At 37.7% G+C, this 18,479-nt stretch overlaps 1 protein-coding gene across 1 annotated transcript in view; it reads left to right on the top strand.

Moving 5' to 3' along the window:
• Nucleotides 1-18,479, top strand: part of LOC133214654 (atrial natriuretic peptide receptor 1-like) — a 37,853-nt gene that overhangs the window by 18,000 nt on the left and 1,374 nt on the right. Inside the window, exons 9-22 of the mRNA XM_061357747.1 lie at nucleotides 953-1,100; nucleotides 2,413-2,499; nucleotides 2,739-2,882; nucleotides 3,544-3,665; nucleotides 5,320-5,461; nucleotides 8,991-9,043; nucleotides 10,185-10,282; nucleotides 11,229-11,348; nucleotides 12,189-12,282; nucleotides 13,079-13,166; nucleotides 13,918-14,057; nucleotides 15,666-15,818; nucleotides 16,737-16,835; nucleotides 18,288-18,379. Coding sequence (XP_061213731.1) covers nucleotides 953-1,100; nucleotides 2,413-2,499; nucleotides 2,739-2,882; nucleotides 3,544-3,665; nucleotides 5,320-5,461; nucleotides 8,991-9,043; nucleotides 10,185-10,282; nucleotides 11,229-11,348; nucleotides 12,189-12,282; nucleotides 13,079-13,166; nucleotides 13,918-14,057; nucleotides 15,666-15,818; nucleotides 16,737-16,835; nucleotides 18,288-18,379 — 1,580 coding nt within the window. The remainder of the gene's footprint in view (nucleotides 1-952; nucleotides 1,101-2,412; nucleotides 2,500-2,738; nucleotides 2,883-3,543; nucleotides 3,666-5,319; nucleotides 5,462-8,990; nucleotides 9,044-10,184; nucleotides 10,283-11,228; nucleotides 11,349-12,188; nucleotides 12,283-13,078; nucleotides 13,167-13,917; nucleotides 14,058-15,665; nucleotides 15,819-16,736; nucleotides 16,836-18,287; nucleotides 18,380-18,479) is intronic.

Here is an 18,479-nt window from a genome sequence, read left to right as displayed (position 1 = left end):
AGCTATTCAGAGATATCCATAGTAGCCTGATAAAGTTATCTACATGGAAACACATGAACAGTGCTGTTCCCAGGGTGTGTACCCTGTACTATGAAAACCTAGCTTTATTATTTTCAAGATAACTCCTTTTTTTTTGGTGCATTGCACACAGACATACACATGTATATACATATATATACATGCACACATATTATCGAAGTTATCTCAGGGATCTCTAATATGTTCCTGGGTGGAATCCTGTAGAATGACGCCAAATGTGAATGCAATTTGGAACTGCATATGGATAATACTATTGTGTGGGAGCACGGCAATCCTGATGCAAGGCAAGATGCTGAGCTTCCTCAGCCACACTTTACTGTATACTGATACCAGGGAGAGTTAAGAGTTTTCAGCAATGCTGAGACTAATTGGCTAAATCTGGATTTTAACTGGAGATGGTGAAATGTTATATAATTAATTAAATTTTGTTTTAAATCCATTTTTTTACCTTAAGATATTCAACAGAGATTAAAAATATATATTGAGATCACTGACTTTTTTCATCTGACTGTATTGTTGCTCTTCTCTGGCTTACCTGTGGTGTTAAAATCACTTCCCACCTCCCTGTACCTTACAGTCTTTTAGAAGCTCCAAATAGACTTGTTAAAATATGGCGCAGGGCTTGCTCTGCTTCCCTGGGTTCTCTCCTCAGCCTCAAAGTAGCAACAAAGACTAGTCGTCCCAAGAGCAGAGAAACAAAACTTGCATCAAATCCTGAGGAGTAATGGGAAAGTTCTGTGGCAATGAATTGCCTCTGGAACTTTTTACTTTTTGGCTTTCTGTCTTAATGTAAACAAGTCTAGCCAAAATGCAAATATTTGCAGAATTCCTTATATTTGTCTGCCTCTGGAGTCTCTACCTTGCCAATAACATGCATCTTTGGGCGATTTTTCTCATCCCACATCCCATTTAGATGGCATAGTACAGACAGCAATGGGAAGCATCATGAGTGCTCCCCAAGTACCCAGTGACTCCAATGCTAGCTGTATCACAGCTCTGAGCTCCTGCACAGCTGCTGCTAACGTGTCCAAGAAACAGTACTTCACCCAGACTGGGAGATAGTAAGTCAATATATTACTCGTTTAATTCACTGCCTACTATACCATAGTTTCACCTTTCTTTCTGGTTCTTGCCACTTTAATGTTACAGAGTAAAAGCTTGCATTTCTCTTGTTAGGTCAAATTCACTAAGTTAATACCATCATCTGACTTCTATACCATACACTGGCTGTGGAATATCTTACATCTAGTCTTCTGTTTTGGTTGTTGTGTCTCTTTTTTTTTTTTTATGCAGCCCTTTTCCTAAAATGTGGGCAGAGCACAGCTAGGTTATTTGCACTAAAAAGTGGCATCCTGTACAGTAGCATATTAAAAATATTGTCCTTAAACAAACTAATATGACTGAAAATACTGAGCATTTCACGTCTGGATCACACTATGTGCACATCATAATAATATATGGCAAAGAGTATAGCCATATTCTGCTATCCAGAAAGCAATTTACCATTTGTATACACAGGGCAGGATCTGTCCTTTGAAGGGTAGAGGAGCTTACTTAGAATCTTCAACTTAGGGGAGCAGCTGCTTTTTCAGTGTAGATCACTGTTCTGGAAAATTACAGCCACTTAATTGATGAGACACTGTGTCTAGCATAGATGCTTATAGATAGTGAGCATTTTTGCTGTTTCTTTCTGAATGATGACATTTTCATCATCATCATCATCTTCCTTGGATGAGTCAAAGTCAATCACATTCATCAAGGGTGAAAGGTGTAAGAATGGGACATCAGTTTCATCAATGAAGCACCTACATCTGCTACACCAGAGCCCCTCTACTATTTGTATGGTGGGTAGCAGTTAAATTCCTGCATATATCTCCACTGGATTCCTTTATTATTCCAAGGAAAGTTGCTTTGCTGTCTACCAAACTTAGCTGATTTATCACTGTGAGTGCTTCATGTGATGAGAACAAAAGGATGTTAAATATCAATGATGGGTCTTCAAAACAGTAGACAGAAGCAACAGATAGAAGGAATTTTCCTGCCTGTGTTTCACTATCTCTGACATTTTCTTTTGCTGCTACTCCGTCATCAAACTGCCTCACCTGACTGTAACAGTCTTACGTTCTAAATGTCATCCACAGATCAAGGATGCTTGAGTATAATAGCTGATGTTTCCCTTACCATAGAAGGAGGACCCTGTCAACTGTCATATACTGAGATTTACACCCATATATGCACATGCTTAAATTCTCTGCCTCATCTCTAGAGATATGAAGCTGCCCACTGTAGAAGAAATATCCAGTCCATTTTCTTAGTCTGTTGGGTTATGAAGTTGGCCTAAAACTCTGTGAACAGCATTTCATTCTGTTTCAGTGATGGTAGAAGAGTGGCCATAAAAAAAATAATGAAGAAGTCATTCACCCTCTCCAAATCCATACGTAAGGAAGTAAAGCAAGTGAGGTAAGAAGTGAAACCTGAGAACTGTATGTTGATCCCTTTTACACTGGTTCTTTAAGGATTACAATCTGTCCAAATGTGACTGTTAATTCATGTTCCTCTTTTTTCAAACTTTGTTTTGACACCTGTTTTACTTTCGTCTCTACCTTGTGAGACAAGGCATTTGGTTTTCCAGTTACCCTACAAAAAGCTGGAGGTATAGCCATGAAAATTACAGGTGTGATTTCTGTTGTTTTTCACAGGGAACTTGACCACCCTAACCTCTGCAAATTCATCGGAGGTTGTATAGAAGTGCCAAATGTTGCCATTGTGACAGAGTACTGCCCCAAAGGCAGCTTGAGTGATGTTCTACTCAATGAAGATGTTCCTTTGAACTGGGGTTTCAGGTACAAAAACACTCCTGAAAAGCTACATGAAACAAACTGTGCTATGTGTAGTTTAGGACAAGACGTTTATTTTAGATAAAGTCCTTGATAGACAGGCTTGCACTGTAACATGGAGAGAATGAAGAAGAAAGAAATGTAATTTAAATATGCATTTCAACTTGTCTTTGGATTTTTGAGCAATCATATCTTTAGTGATGGACATGTTAAGCCAATGACTTTTCAACCGAGTCCAGTTATACTGCAAAACTGCTTTTAAACCTTTTATCTCATGTAGCTTCATTTTGTTCTGAAATATCTTTGGCATTCCCATTTAATTAAAAATCAAGACAGAAAATGAAATGTAAGAAAATAATGTAAGAAACTTAATAAAACATTATTTTTCTTGTAAATACTTGGACTCACTCTCAAGGATACGAAGTTAGTGGGAATTTCTAGAAGAAACTGTCTTAAAAGAGACTAAAGTTCTGTGGACTCAGACAAACTGAGTGGGAGTTAAGGGCTTTCAACAACCCACTGTAAGTGTTTTGGTAAAATGAGCATGGGGACACAAACTGAAAGCTATTACAGTCACAGAGAATCTTCCTGGCAACTTCAGTAGGCTTTAGAGCCATTTAAGTGAAGCCTGATTGGAAATACTATCTCACTGATTTTTGTCTTTCAGGTTTTCTTTTGCTACTGATATTGCACAAGGAATGGCTTATCTTCACCATCACAAAATGTATCATGGACGGCTGAAGTCTAGTAACTGTGTTATAGATGACCGATGGGTTTGTAAAATAACAGGTAAAAAGAAGAAACAAAATTTCAACACTTTCCAGCTAACCTCCTAATGCATATCCATTTCACACTCAGTCCTCCTCCCCAGCACTTCCATGTTGACATTTCATGTGGAAATGCTGACTATGCCAGACTTTACTATAACTCTCTCATCTTGAAGCAACTTTCATGTTATGTTACCATGTCAAGTCATTTATCATGTGTCACTGATGCACAGATCCCAGAAATGAGGGGAGATCCCAGAAATGAGGGAGTCCATCAACAGCAGTCTGACCAGAAATTCTGTCTCATTCTTAGTTTTGACACAGGGAGAAAACCTGAGCCATGGACAGTGCTGTGAACACATGTAATAATCCTGACTGATTGATAAATACAAGACAGGTTCATGGAGAAAAGCAGAATCAACTCAGACCTTTTCAGTCCTGTACACAAAACTGAATTGTATTATCCTAGCAAGAACTACAGGTCTGGGCTGCTCCTGGTAGGGGAAGACAGCTCGTGAGGACAGAAAAACCACTGGAGAGTCTAGTTTAGTTTGCAGCTGCCAAAGGGAATGAAAGCAGTGATCACCTCTTCTACTTCTTTCCCAAAGTAGTTATCACACTGTCTAACCCACAGTCATATCAAAACCAGCAGCAACAGATTTGTCTTTCAATGGTTCATCCTATGACTATGTCTCCTTCACAGGGTCATGCCCGCTTCTCCAACTCATTTAGTATCCTGCTGCCTTCAGAACTGCTTAGAGCCTTTTCTGGAGAAAAGCATAAAGAATTAAGATAGCTGGATTGTATCAACTGCACCACAGTAGCCCAGCTCTTCTGAATTAAGTGGGATCTCTGAAATTGTTCAGAATTTAACTGGTGGCACTGCAGAGATTTCAAATATTCATGGTTTATCTGGATACAATAATGCTAAAGATAGCTGACAAATAACCAATGTGGGAGCTATTTGAAAACCTCCAATAACCTCCAACATAAAGAATAAAGTTCTAGGACCATATTAATTAAAGGTCATTCCAGACAAACCCAGACATCTGCATTGTGCCTTCCCATCCACTCAGCAGAGTGCTGTTTACATCAGAAAGAAAACTGAAGTCAGTTGGCTTTTTCTCCTCTTCAGTGCTTAGTCACATGATGGGAATCTTTTCTATGTTATATTAAAAGTATACCTGCAAAGATATTCCACATTTATGCTGCTTTTGTTTTGAAGCTGATGGTATGCAAGTAAAGCCCACCATCTGATTTTCAATAGTTCTGGTCTGTGTAAACTGTAATTACTCTAACAACCTGCCATCACAGGTAAGGATCAGGGGATAAGTAGGAGAGAAACCTACATTTGCAAGCTAACTCTTACACTGAAATGAGCCTGTTTTCTGAATATAATTTTATAAAATTATAAAATAATTCTAATTGGAAGGAGCCATGTAATTCAACTTGCCTGCTGTCATGTAGTCTAACCCAAATATTTACTTTCCAGATCCTATATTTGCAATTGCATTAAGGGGATGAGACCACCAGACACACCCTATTTTTAGACTAAGATGTGTATTTCAAATAAGGAAAATTAATTCCTTTAGACTAGTTCTGTTACTGCCTACTAATGCATGTGTTTCAGAGAATTACCCACAGAATAGTTTGCTTCCTGTTTTCTTCCATGTTAGATTATGGTTTGCAGTCATACAGAAAAGAAGATTCTCTGGAGGGGTCAAGCTCATACCAGCAGCATTTGACAGAGATTTACACAGCTCCTGAAATCCACTCCCTTTCAGACTATGAACCCAATTCTATGACAGATGTCTACAGGTAGTTAATTTTTGCTCTTTCTCACAATTAATAATCTAACCTCAAATTAAGTATTCTCTAACCACAGTTAGGCTCAGAGTAATTCTGTGGTCACCCTGGTAAATGTTTGGTTGTACATTTAAAAGCATCAATCTTGGAATACAGAACAGAGAAGAGATCGCAGGATCTTCTCTTTCAAGGCAGTTAACCAAATATTGAATTCATTGACATCATATAAATGCAGATTTGGCCTCATAATTTATAAGGAGTTACTCTGGACTGGTAGATTACAAAGGAATAAAAATCTGCTGTTTTCTAGTAATCTGTTTTTGTTGCCATTTCTTATGAAAAAAAACCCAAATTGTTTTCAGTAATGGCAATACTATAAAAAATAGTGTCAATTTTCTAGAATGTCATAATGCACATGCGCATCCCATAATTCTATAATTACTCTCAATACGTTATTTTGCTGCATAGACACAGTGACAATGTTTGGTTTGCACTGAAAGAAAGAGATAGGAAAAAGGAAATAGATACACTAGTGAATAGCTTCATTCCTTTCCTTTTGAAAACCTTTATAGGAGATCACTTTGCAGTGTCTTATTTAGCTATCAGATTTAGCCTTGACAGTGATGGACAGTTTCTATCCAAACACTTTTCAGATAAACAGGATTACAATTGAGTTTTCAGAGAATAATAATCTGATGACAGAGTCATTGAACTAGGTTTTAAAAAAAACCAAACCTATAGTTATTAGTTCTCATGTGATTTTTCTGTGTAAGTAGGAAAACCACTGTGTTCTTGTCGTATTCTATTTCATAACAATTATACTTCCTCTGTCTGCTTATTTCCAGTACTTTGCTAAAAGCAGTTGAAAGGGGAAAATGCAGAATGGTACTACAGGATATTTCTGACCCTTTTTTCTTACTTTTTGTTGCTGCATTCCCAGACCAGGAGAAGTTTTCTATTTCTTGGTGACTTTGGTAGCTAGCAGAATGTAAGGAACTGGAATTCAGTTAGAGACTGAAATGCTGATACAGTGACACAGCTAAGCATAAGGAGGCATGATTATTAGCACTGTTTATCAACAGCATTTACCAAAGGGTAGCTATTATTGCTTTTTATCAAAAAAATGAGTTTTACTGTGGCTTCCCCCCAGGCCACAACAAATTCTTACTGCCTTAAGTGATAGTTACGGGGTTTTCACTGAAGAACTAGTAGCAGAAACAGAGAATATTGTTTAAGTCTTCCCCTTTTTTCAATTAGGATTCATTAAAAATTATGTAAAGACATAATTTTATAAATAAAATTTACTGGATTAATACACGTTATTCCCTTGTAAAGAAATGTATGCTTCTGCAATATGCTTGAACATTAATTGTAGTCCATTCTGTAACATCATGTAAGCAATAATTTGAAGTTTCAAGAGTATTTATATCTATAGGCTTAAACGTGCCTTTAGAATTTTCTTCAAAATAGCTCAGGTAACAGCAGTTTGTCACTGTGTTGACATTTCTGACTGTTGTCATTTGTCCTGTGTCAGTCTTTACTTTTCCAACATTCACTGGTCTGAGGAAGTATTGTGCTCCAACTAAGCAGTAGTTTTAGGATTGCCTTATTAATTGCAGTTTATTGTTGCCCCACAGCCAGCAGACATTCCGTAAAATGTTTCCTCAGTTCTCGTCTGATTTACACATGGCTCCTGTTCAGGTTAGATATCATTACTTGACTGCGGTCAACCTGGCCTCCTAAATCTATTTCTTGCCAAAGCACTCCCCTTAAAATAGTGCTAAGAGCTGGTTTGCTCATATCATGGATGTCTACAATGACCTTTTGATAGATTCAGTGAATGCTTGCTAAATCCATCTTGCTCTCAGTCCCATGTCTGCAAAATCCAGGTCTTCTTTTGTTATACTGCAGTTAATCTTTTCTTGGTGAAAAAAAAGAAGAACAGTAAGAAATGAAAACAAAAGAGAGAAGAGCAACATACAGTCAGGGAAGACAGGAAGAGATGTACTGTGTAGCATTAAAAGGGTCGTGTTCTTAACTGAGCTGTTTTTCAGAACCTGCATTGTAACACAATTGAGGTTTGATGATGTGAGCATATGCTAAGCCTTCTTGATATATGTATGTGAGCTTATGGGCCAGGGAACAGTGTGCCAGTCTTGGAATCCTTGGTTTTTATCTGTGTCCCTTAATATTCCAGCAGGTATGGCCCAAATGAAAAATGAGTAGCAACCGCAGGAGTGTCACTTGTAATTTTGTGTGCTTTTACAGATGAATCACTTGTTTTTAAAGTTCCTCAGGGAATGTGTTGGTCAGATGGGAAAGCTAAAATGGAAATGAGAACAGGAGCATGAAAGCAGCTCCTCTTTAAGCTGAACGGGCTGTTTCCAGTCACAGTTTCTCCTAGATTGGCTCCTCCTGAGTTGCAGTTGTTATGTGAATTACAATATACGCTATGTTAGGACTTTTTTTGAGCAGTGTTGCTAAAGCTGAACAAAATCAGTACTGCTTTTATCAGAGTTACCATAATGTAAGTGCTCTCCTTGAAAATCTGTTTCAGCTTTGCTGTCTCACCAGGATTGCTATTCCTTTCTACTACCGAATAACCCCCAAATTAACACATGAATCTCATCAGATTAATTTCTACAGTATTCAGTGTAGTTCATATGCATTATTTTATTTGCCAGTGGTGGTCCACAAGTGTACAGAAAGATAAATAGACATACCCCATTATACAGGCAGAATTCCTTACCAAACAGATCAACCCTTAGCAAAACAACAGATTGCAAGCAACATAAAAATAAGTGTTATGAAGTAGTGATGCATGCTGAGAGTTAATCATTACATAGTATAAATACACAAAGAGCCAAGAGCATCTTTATCAGGAGGGCTGACTAAAGGAGGTGCTGGCTTCCTAGAAATCACTGTTCTAGATCTCCAGTGTGTTCATTGAGGAAACTGAACACCCAGTTATTCCACTTTTTTCCATTCTTCACCCTTAATGAATGTGTTTGGCCTTGGTTCATCAGAGGAAGAAGATTATGATGAAAATATAATTCAGACAGAACAAGCAAAAATACTTACTGTAAAATAGATACTCTGGACATGCTGTCTCACTGACTATGGAGATTCACCAAAATGCTGAAAAGAAGCTACTCCTCCAGGTGATGATACTGATAAACCTGCTTCTGCTTGTTGACTACAGCACAAATCTATTCTGTATGTTTAATTGGTAGATATTAAGTAAGTCCCTGAGCATAACTCCTATAGATTCTATTAATTCTTCCAGGGAAAATTGCTTTGCTGTCCATCAAATTCAAATGCTTCATCTCTGAGACTCGTAACTGTGAGAGGAAACTGCAATGAAGTGATCATTGACAGATCTCTGAAAACACAGATAGCAACACAGTTGCTAACCTCCCTTTTGGGATACTGGGTGTTCAGTCATAAAAGAGGGAGGAATAAGAAATCATGGAAAGATAAAATCACTGACTCCATTAACTGTTATTTCATGGAGATTTCGGTTTGTTTTTTTATTCTGCAGTTATGCCATCATTTTACTAGAAATTGCCACAAGAAGCGACCCTATGCCAGTAAGTAAAGATGAACTTTGAAGTTTGCTTGACAACTTTAATTTGGGTTCTGCTGAAGATATAAACCAAACTCTGAGTAATTGCACCTTTGATTTATTTTTTGAGCATGTGTGTTCCTTTTGATTTTGTGGGAGTAAGTTCAGTTTCAAAGGGGTATGCAGTCAGGGCTTCCTCATGCATCTACTAATCTTACCTTCAGGACTTTGAAGAAGAGTGTATACAAAAAAATAATGTAACTCCAGAATTGCCTTTTGGTTAGCTATGTGAGGCTTAATGGTGGTTTGGGGGGTTGAAGCAGAAAGGTATGCTGTAACATCCTTTTTCTGCTGTTGTTTCTTCCCTTTTTTTCCATGCACAGACCCTTTCAGTGCAGTCTTACAGTGATAAAAATATGCTAGAAGAGCAAATGAGCTGCTCTCCATGAGCAAAATGTCTACTTTGCACCTGTCTTGTGATCAGTGCAAAATGGCAAACACAAAAAATGCACCTTTAACTTGAAACCAGATGTTGTGGATACATAACCATATTCTGCCTTAAATAATTTAAGAAGAATGTAACAATGAATCATAGAATCATAGAATGGTTTGGGTTGGAAAGGACCTTAAGATCATTGAGTTCCAGCCCTCCTGCCATGGGCAGGGGTGCCTCACACTAGACCATGTCGGCCAAGGCTCTGTCCAGCCCAGCCTTGAACACTGCCAGGGATGGAGCATTCACAACTTTTCTGGGCAACCCATTCCAGCGCCTCACCACCCTAACAGTAAAGAACTTCTTTCGTATGAAGACCAGAATCTGCCATTCTTCTGATAGTTTGTGATAGTACACGAGTGTAGGCCTTGTGGTTTCTCAGAAGTTTCTCAATATCTTGCCAGGTATTCATTTATTTCAGAAGTTGTTTACCCCTTATAAACACTGAGATTAAAGTCTTTCAGCCTTGAAAAAGCTTTTCCACAAAGCCATCCCATTTAGACTGAGTTACATCTTTCTTTTTTTTTCTCTGTATTCCTATGTATAAAAGCTGATCTGAAAGTGACAAGGAAGACATCATAAAAGTAATGATGATCACAGGGATGTTTTCAATGGGTAGTATGAAAAACACACCACTTATTTCAACCCTGCTTAATCCCTTCTTCTTTAGAAAGAAGATGTGCATTCAGGTGAATATTCTTCGTGCCCCCCTTTGGCAGAACTAATTTCAGGAAAGGCTGAGAATTCTTGCCCATGTCCCACAGATTACATAGAGGTGAGTGAGATGGATACAATATTTTGCACAAATGTTCTTTACTGAAGTGAATTTAAGACATGTTCCAGACATCTTATGGCAATATTACCTTTGATGAATGGAAACAACCCAGGAACGAAGTACATCTCAAACAAAGCACAATGAAATGCTTTAATATCCTGTCATTCTAACAAATTGAATATTTCCGTTGTCCCTTCAAATTGTCAGTGTAATAAATGATGGTTTTAATATTAGATCATTGGGGTGTGTGCATTTTAACATTATTTAAATTAATTAGTTCCATACATATTTTATATTAGTAATATCTATTTAGATTACTGGCAAAAGACTTCGAAATAGTGAAGCATGTGTCTCAGACAAAGTATGAGTTTGGTCTGACTCTCATGAAAAAGGACTATGTGTTCAGTAGCCTCAAGCTGTCTAATAAAACAAAGTACACTCCTTCCCAGTTCAGTTAAACCACAAGACTGCAGCATCCTCATTCCAACTTAAGAGCAGTGTAATTCACCTTTGGTGATTTGTAGCACCCAAAATACAACTAATGTTTCATAAGCAGCACTGGATTTTAGTTGGGAGCTAACATTCTTAAGGAGTAGTTGAAATTTTAAGCTTTTGTGCATTCTGTGTACAGACAAGCCCTCTGAAAACAGTATGTGACTTCAACAGCATAATCGCAAAACGAGAAATTAAGCAGTGTTTGGCAGAAGGAATGTAATCATCTAACCCATTATTTCCCGCAGCAGCATTGTCATGAACTAACATCCTTCATTCAGCATAGATCTACAGAACTCCAGGGACCTCAGTATAAACTAGACACATTTCACCAGCTACAGAGTTTCACATGCACAGTTTGCACTGAGAAAATAGTAGTCTTAACTAGAAACACTGCTTGTGTTTAGAATGACAAAGGGCTGTTTGCTTTTCTCACTCTCTTTCTCTGCTGCAGTTAATCAGAAAGTGCAGAAAAAATAATCCAGCACAAAGGCCTACATTTGAACAAGTCAAGAAAATGTTGTGCAAGATGAATCCTAATAAAGTTAGCCCTGTTGACATGATGATGACTCTGGTAAATCTAGTTTCTTAATCCAATCCAATTCAACCTGCTCATTTGCAATAACTTTCACTTCTGTCCCTCAGGTCTGATCTCATACCCCTTGTTTGATAATTCATTTATATCTGATGGGCTGATTGTAGCTGCAGTTCTGCTCGAGAATCAGCTTTCCTTCTCATTCTATTTCTGTCATTTTTTTTCTTAACTTTCTCAGCTTTTGGGTGCTTAATACTTCTGTTTCTTCAGTAAAATGTTTGAGTTTTAATGCACTCACACATAACCATATTTCCCTTTTCCAAGTGGCTTCGTATTGGTCTTACAGTACTGGGGAAACAGAATCCTTGAATGCCACAAACAGCATGCTTATGGATGGATTTTTAACAGAGTGTCTTAAGCACCTCATCATAAAAAGAGTCTTGTCTCCACAGTCTGTTGCATCACACAGAGCAAGGATGCAAAAAACACAGCACAGAAGGATAATTTATGAGACAACATTTTGAGCTTTTGATAAAAGATTGAGACTTCCGTACATTTGGTTTTGGTAACATATTTTAATCCATGTCTGCCTCTTGGTCTCTACATTCAGTTTGACCCCGAATATTTAAACAGATTTTGAAAAGCCTGGAATTTGGCTCTACCCTCTTTCATGTAAGCAACAATCTCAAATCTAGAATCATAAATTTACCCAGGGAGAAATCTGTTCTTTGGATTTGTAAGAAAAAATTATCTATCTCAGACCTGAGCCTTTGCTTATCTGAATGTTTTGAAAGCAGAATCATTCAAATGTTTAAATTTTCTCCACCTAGAACCTGTTTTAGTAAAATTTTATTTTATGTAATTCTCTATGTTATTTAGATGGAGAAATATAGCAAACATCTGGAGATACTGGTTTCTGAGAGAACCCAGGATTTAATGCATGAAAAACAGAAGACTGATCGTCTGTTGTATAGTACGTCATATAGCAAAAATATTGGGTATTCTTAATAATAATCTGATTTTAACTGTTTAATTACAAATGGAAACCCTTTGATAGGTGATTCTTTACTAGATACCATTTAGTTGGCAATGTAGTAGCAGACTTGTTCCTTGCAAAGCTGGAAAGATATTTAGGTGCTTTTGATAATTTCCTCCTGAAGATTAGTGCACTCATCTGAGACCTATGACTCCAGAATCTACAGTAATCTTACTCTGATCTTGCATGGCAGTCCTTTGTTACAGTTATATATGTTGGAAAACTGCTTTTTGGACTCAGGTTACTTTTGATGTTAGTGTATGTTCTGGAATTCTACAAGAAAAAAGACCTAAAGAAACAGTTATAACATCTAGGAGAAAAAAAGGAAAATGCTGTGAAAGCACAAGATAGGAGAAATACATATAAAAAAAAGTCAGATTAAAGATAGTAAACAAACTTAACACAGAAAGAAAACAATAGGAAAGAATTGACAAAGAAAGAGTTAGTAATACCCCAAGTCACACTATTAGATTCTAACCTTATTCTTGCTTGGAAAGTATAGATATTGGTTTGTTTGAACTGAAGTTTATGGCTCATCTGAAAAATATGGACTTCTTATCAGTGAGATTTACTGTGAATTTTCACACTACAGCAGAGCAGATTTTGGTGCTTTCAACTTCAGTATATTTCACATTTACAAACATTGCTTTTATACCTTCAAACAAACGTATTCTGTTTATTGTATGTTTTTATCCACGTCAAAAGAGTAACAATATTTTACTTTCTACAACAGGTATGTTGCCGAAGCAAGTAGCAGATGATCTCAGGCAGGGAAAACATGCACAAGCTCAAAGTTACTTAAGTGCCACCATCTTTTTCAGGTAAACAAAAATGAAAGACAGGATTAGAAATTACTCCTACTGAAGAGACTTCTAGACTCCTAGTAGATGTGAAGCTCCTACCTGAGTACAGAATTTCTGCCTACACTGCCATTTATTGTACTGGTGGCAACATTTAACTCTGCAAATGAGTGTCCTTCAAAATTTTCACATCTCCATTTTTCATTATAATTACTTAAGTGAAAAATGAGATTGCTGTTGGGCTCTAGCACACAGTAACATGTCATTTTATGAGTGTTACACACACATGCATGTATATTTCATAAGACAGGTCTAAGTAAAGGTTCCAGTATTTAGCTGTGTAAAGGAAATGTGTCTATCCTTAGATTCCACATGGATTTACATTCTACGACTTGTTATGTATGCACGAAACAACATATAAATTGCATGTCTTCCCTTGTCATAAATGAACAGCTATAAAACTCTCTTTTTTCAGTGGTACATAACCCAAAATTGAAGACAACTTAGTCCGTCATAGATTAAAGTCTATCTGTAAGAAGTGGTTTCCTGCATTTGTAAGCAAAAAGACTTAGGTCAGTCAGTCCTTTTAAATGGAAGGAGTCTGTTTTCCATTTAAGTACATTTCTGAAGACAAAACTATTCTGTAAGATCCTTAGTGAAAGAGCCACTGAAAAAGATGTAATTCCACTGACAAATTATTACTGTGTGTTTGAGATTACCAATCTGCAATGGTTAAAATAGTTGATAAGTTCTTTTTGTTGTGTTTTAACAGTGACATTGTTGGCTTCACTCAGCTGTCCAGCAGCAGCACACCTTACCAAGTGGTAGATCTCTTGAACAAGCTCTATACCACTTTTGATGAAATCATAGATAACTATGATGTCTATAAGGTGGAGACAATAGGAGATGCCTGTAAGTTCCTTGAGCTGTGGACAATAATGGGGCATGGGTATTTATTTCATCAGAATAGAGACTGATTTGATGTCAAGGTAGAACAGATGAAAGAGATTTGGAAAGTTTATTACCACTGTGAAGACCATACAAAACAGCTGGGGGAGAAGTCCTCACAGACCCCTAACAAACTGCAGGAACATTTTCATGCATACCTTTCATAATTTCTACAATTGATAAATGTTGTGGATGGGACAAATGAGTTGACTAAACAACTTCTGTTTTTTATTTAGTTCCAATGACCTGTAATGTCTGACTTTAAATCTTGGCAACAGATTAATTCCAGTTGGCAACTTATGTTTCACAGTATCACAACTGAAAAATTCACTTTCTACATGGGACCATAGATGCCATTCCATAAGCTTTATGACAAAGACCATGACAACTTTCTCTTTCTTAATATTCTGTAGGGGCTTGGCTGCCTGTTCTGTTTGGACTTTTAAGAAGATTTCTTTCTATTTGCTACCATGGGAATCTGCTGGGTATTGACTACCATTAAAACTAAGTTTAATCAAAAACCTAGCAGAGTCTAGAAGTTTTTGGATGAGACAGGCAAGAAATCCTACAAGAGATGTGAAAAGAAAAAAAAAAACCACCCAGTTTTTGTTGGGTTTTGTGGTTGGTTTTTTTTTTTTTTTTTGTTTGGTTTTTTTTGGGTTTTTTTTTTTTTTTTTTCCTGTGGTAAGGTTGAACGTTTTCTGGAGCGTAAAATTCCTGAAAAAAATGCACCCAAGGGATTCTGAAGTTATCTATTTCTTGTTCTACACAGTAAAAGTCAGTGCAGGAAGCACAGGAAAATGCTTAGTGGGAATTATTTTCTCCCTTTATAATATCTGTCCAAAGACAAAAGGTGTTGAGCAGTCACTTCCCACTACCTGTCCCACTTCAAGCACCCTCAATGGAGCGAGGGAGAAAGAAATGATAGAAGGGAATAAATCTTATGTAAGTTCCTTAAGTATGAAGGAAATCCTACATTCTTCAGAGCTAGTGTAGAATCATAGAACCGTAGAATCAACTAGGTTGGAAAAGGCCTTTAAGGGCAAGTTCAACCGTTACCCCAGGACTGCCAGGTCCACCACTAAACCAGGTCACTGAGGGCCTCCTCTAAACAGATTTGAACACTTCCAGGGACAGTGATGCCACTGCTTCCCTGGAAAGCCTGTTCCAAACTCTGATCACCCTCTTGGTGAAGAAACTTTTCCTAGCATCCAGTCTAGGATGGCACAGCTTGAGGCCATTGCTTCTTGTCCTATCACTTGTTACATGGGAGAAGAGACCAGGAGCTTCTTCACTTCATCCTCCTTTAAGGTAGTTGTAGAAAGTGATAAGGTGCCTGCTGAGCCTTCTCTTCTCCAGACTAAACAACCCAGTTCCCTCAGCCATTTGTCATAATTAATTACACATGTGAGCTGTTGCCCCCTCCTTCATTTGGTTCTGGCTTTCTCAGCAGGCAAAACTTTGCCACAGCATATGAGGGAAAAGGACTTTATTTTTTCTAGCTTAGGCAGCATCTTTTGGTAAATCTGTGTGTAATGCCAAACGTTAATACAGTTGCATTGTTGTATTAAGATATGGTGGTATCAGGAGTACCCAAAGAGAATGGGATCCTTCATGCTGGTGAGATCGCAAGCATGGCTTTAGACCTTCTGGATGTCTGCAAGACTTTTAAGATTCCGCACAAGCCTAACACCCTCCTAAAGATAAGAGCAGGAATCCATTCAGGTATGTTGAGAGGGCTGCAAGAGTCCTTCTCTGGTTTAACAAATGTTTCTGGAGTGGCATTTCCTCTCCATTAAAAATTAAGTTAATTTCATGGCAGGGGACGGAACTCCTCACAGTAGTTTATTCTAACAGAATTTGTTCCAACAGAATAAATTACTGGATAACTCAAATGTTGGCAACACAACACAAAATACAGCATTGGAAACATGACATGGCCCCAGTGCCTTTGTTGATTTCAGTGAGGACTTCCATTCTGAGTCTGTTAATTGTCCTTTTCAACTGTTCTCTCAGAACTTTGAGCTGCTTCTTAGCTTTTTGATCTATTCTTCACTCACTCAGCTCCCTGATCTAAGCTGATGTGTGATTGCAAATCCTTGATAGACAGTCAGAGCTGGGTGTGTGCTGTGCAGCACAGCATCTGCAAATTGAGTGGCTTACATTGTTTCAGCAGGAGATCGTATCTACATTTAAAAGTCCCTGTGGATGACACGAAGGAATCAAAATGCTCATTTTCTGCCATTATCATCAGCAGATTACTTCCTGTTCTTGCTCTTCTATGTGATTAGTAAGCATTGTGTACACAGCTGCTATTGGCAGCATTCTTATCTCACTGCCCCTCAAAATATCCTGTTGTCATGTTGAAACATGGATCTGAAGGTTGCTTAATTCATGCACACTACCTACATCCCATCATCACTTTCTCCACCATCCTCTTTTGAGGCCCTTTTGCAATTTCCCCCATGGGAGCCTTCTAAAATCAGAGGTATAACTCATAGAAGACAATTCTGACATTTTTATCTTGTTAATGAATGAGATATAAACTAATGTGGGATGCAGCCATGATACTTTATGACTGATTATGTGACTTATAGCAGCAAATGTCTTGCCTTTTTTTTTTTTTGTTTGTTTGTTTAACAGGGGCAGTTGTAGCTGGAGTTGTTGGGACCAAAATGCCACGGTATTGTTTATTTGGAGATACTGTGAACACAGCTTCCAGGATGGAATCTACCAGTGAAGGTAATGATGAGCAAACTGCAGGTGTGGTTTTGACTATCCCTAAATGAGTTATGGAAAAATGTTATTCTGAGTTTTGATTCCTGTGCTGTTTAAATGACTGCAAATCCTGTAAGGAGGGTGTTGATTTCTGGTCAAGTCTGCCTATTAGAAAATTATGCCAGTGATATTCTCTACAGCCTTTGTAAAAAGATCCCCTCATTCCCCAAATCTCAAAAAGGGATTTTCATGTCTTGAAGTATTCTAAAAACAAACAAACAAACAAAAAAACAAAAAAAACCCCAAAAAACCCCCAAACAAACAAACAAAAAAACCCCGTGAGCCTCAAATAAAATGAGAAGTGGGGCTGTTCACTGTTTCTATTCCTCCTTGGAATCCAGCTGAATTTATTAATATTTTTTTATATTAATATTTTTTTTTGTGACTCCTCCTTTTCACTGATAATTTCCTCTAATGGAGAACATAAGAGATGGTAGGACACCATGGGAGCTGTAGCTGTCTTCAAGCAGTATAGAGAATCATATATGTGTCCGCCAGCAAAGTGATTAGACAGAAATCTCTAGAGATTAAACTGTGGAGATATCCTCACTTTCACCTTTTCCTAGGAGATAACAGAGCTCCATGTTCAGTTAGCAAGCTTCATCTTTAGCCATCTCCTCCTCCTTTCAAGCCCCTTGTATCATCTCATCTGAACTGGTTTAAAACTAATGCATTCAAAATCTGCTACTATCATTCTCCATATTTCATCTTTTGTTCTATATGCCAATCTATTTCTCATATGGTGCATCAACACTATAAACATAAGTATAAAGGCAGAGCTTTTTCTCTTTTAAGCCTTTGTCTTCTTTCTCTAGCCATGCACATCTGAGGATCTCAAATTGCATTAACGTGTTTTAACTATAAGATGGTAACTTTAAAATAAATAATTACTAGCAATGTAAGTTAAATTGCTGCCAGCTGGAATCTGAGTGCTAGTGTCTTGGTCCCAAGCAGCATGACCAATTAAAAGATCACACACCTACTGGAAAGAATATTTCAGAAGTATGTATCTGGCTATATTGAAACTTGTGATATTTTTAAAACAAAGAAACATAATGATTTACTCTGTGTCACAGAATGTTATAGGCAAAAAAGCCCCAAGTGGTTACATATGGTTTTCTTTGCAAGATGAAAACTCCAGCCAGGCAGCTGTGAAAAGTAGACAAATAATATTAGATGCAGGATGTAAAGAATAGTATTTGTTGACAGCTGTGTATTTGTCCTGAGATGCTCTCACAAATAGGCCAGGATACTTGTGTGTGAACATTTCAAATAACAGCAAGGACAGCAAACACATAACAAAAGCAAGGGGGAGTTCATTAATGGAGTCTTGAAGCCTTTGGCACACGGAGGGGGCTAGGCCTGTCTCAGATTTTTAAACTGTTGCAATAATATGACAACTGTCTCTCTTTCCAGCTCTTAAAATACAGTGCAGTTCAAGCACATACCAGCTGTTGGAGCAGATTGGAGAGTATGTGTTAGTATGTCGTGGAAATTTACAAGTCAAGGTGTGTATGCAACATTTATATTCAGCTTTTCAGAGAGGAGAGTGTGAAAAGTACTCTGGAGTCCCTGAATTTTAACCCATGCAGTCTTCTATGTCTCAGA

Source organism: Neopsephotus bourkii, unplaced genomic scaffold (genome assembly GCF_033783945.1).
Source record: "Neopsephotus bourkii isolate Nb327-2 ecotype Australia unplaced genomic scaffold, CSIRO-AGI_Nbou_v1 NB_919, whole genome shotgun sequence".
Lineage (NCBI taxonomy): Eukaryota > Metazoa > Chordata > Aves > Psittaciformes > Psittacidae > Neopsephotus > Neopsephotus bourkii.
The sequence above is the reverse complement of the archived record's forward strand: the minus strand, read 5'-3'. Positions and strand labels throughout refer to the sequence as shown.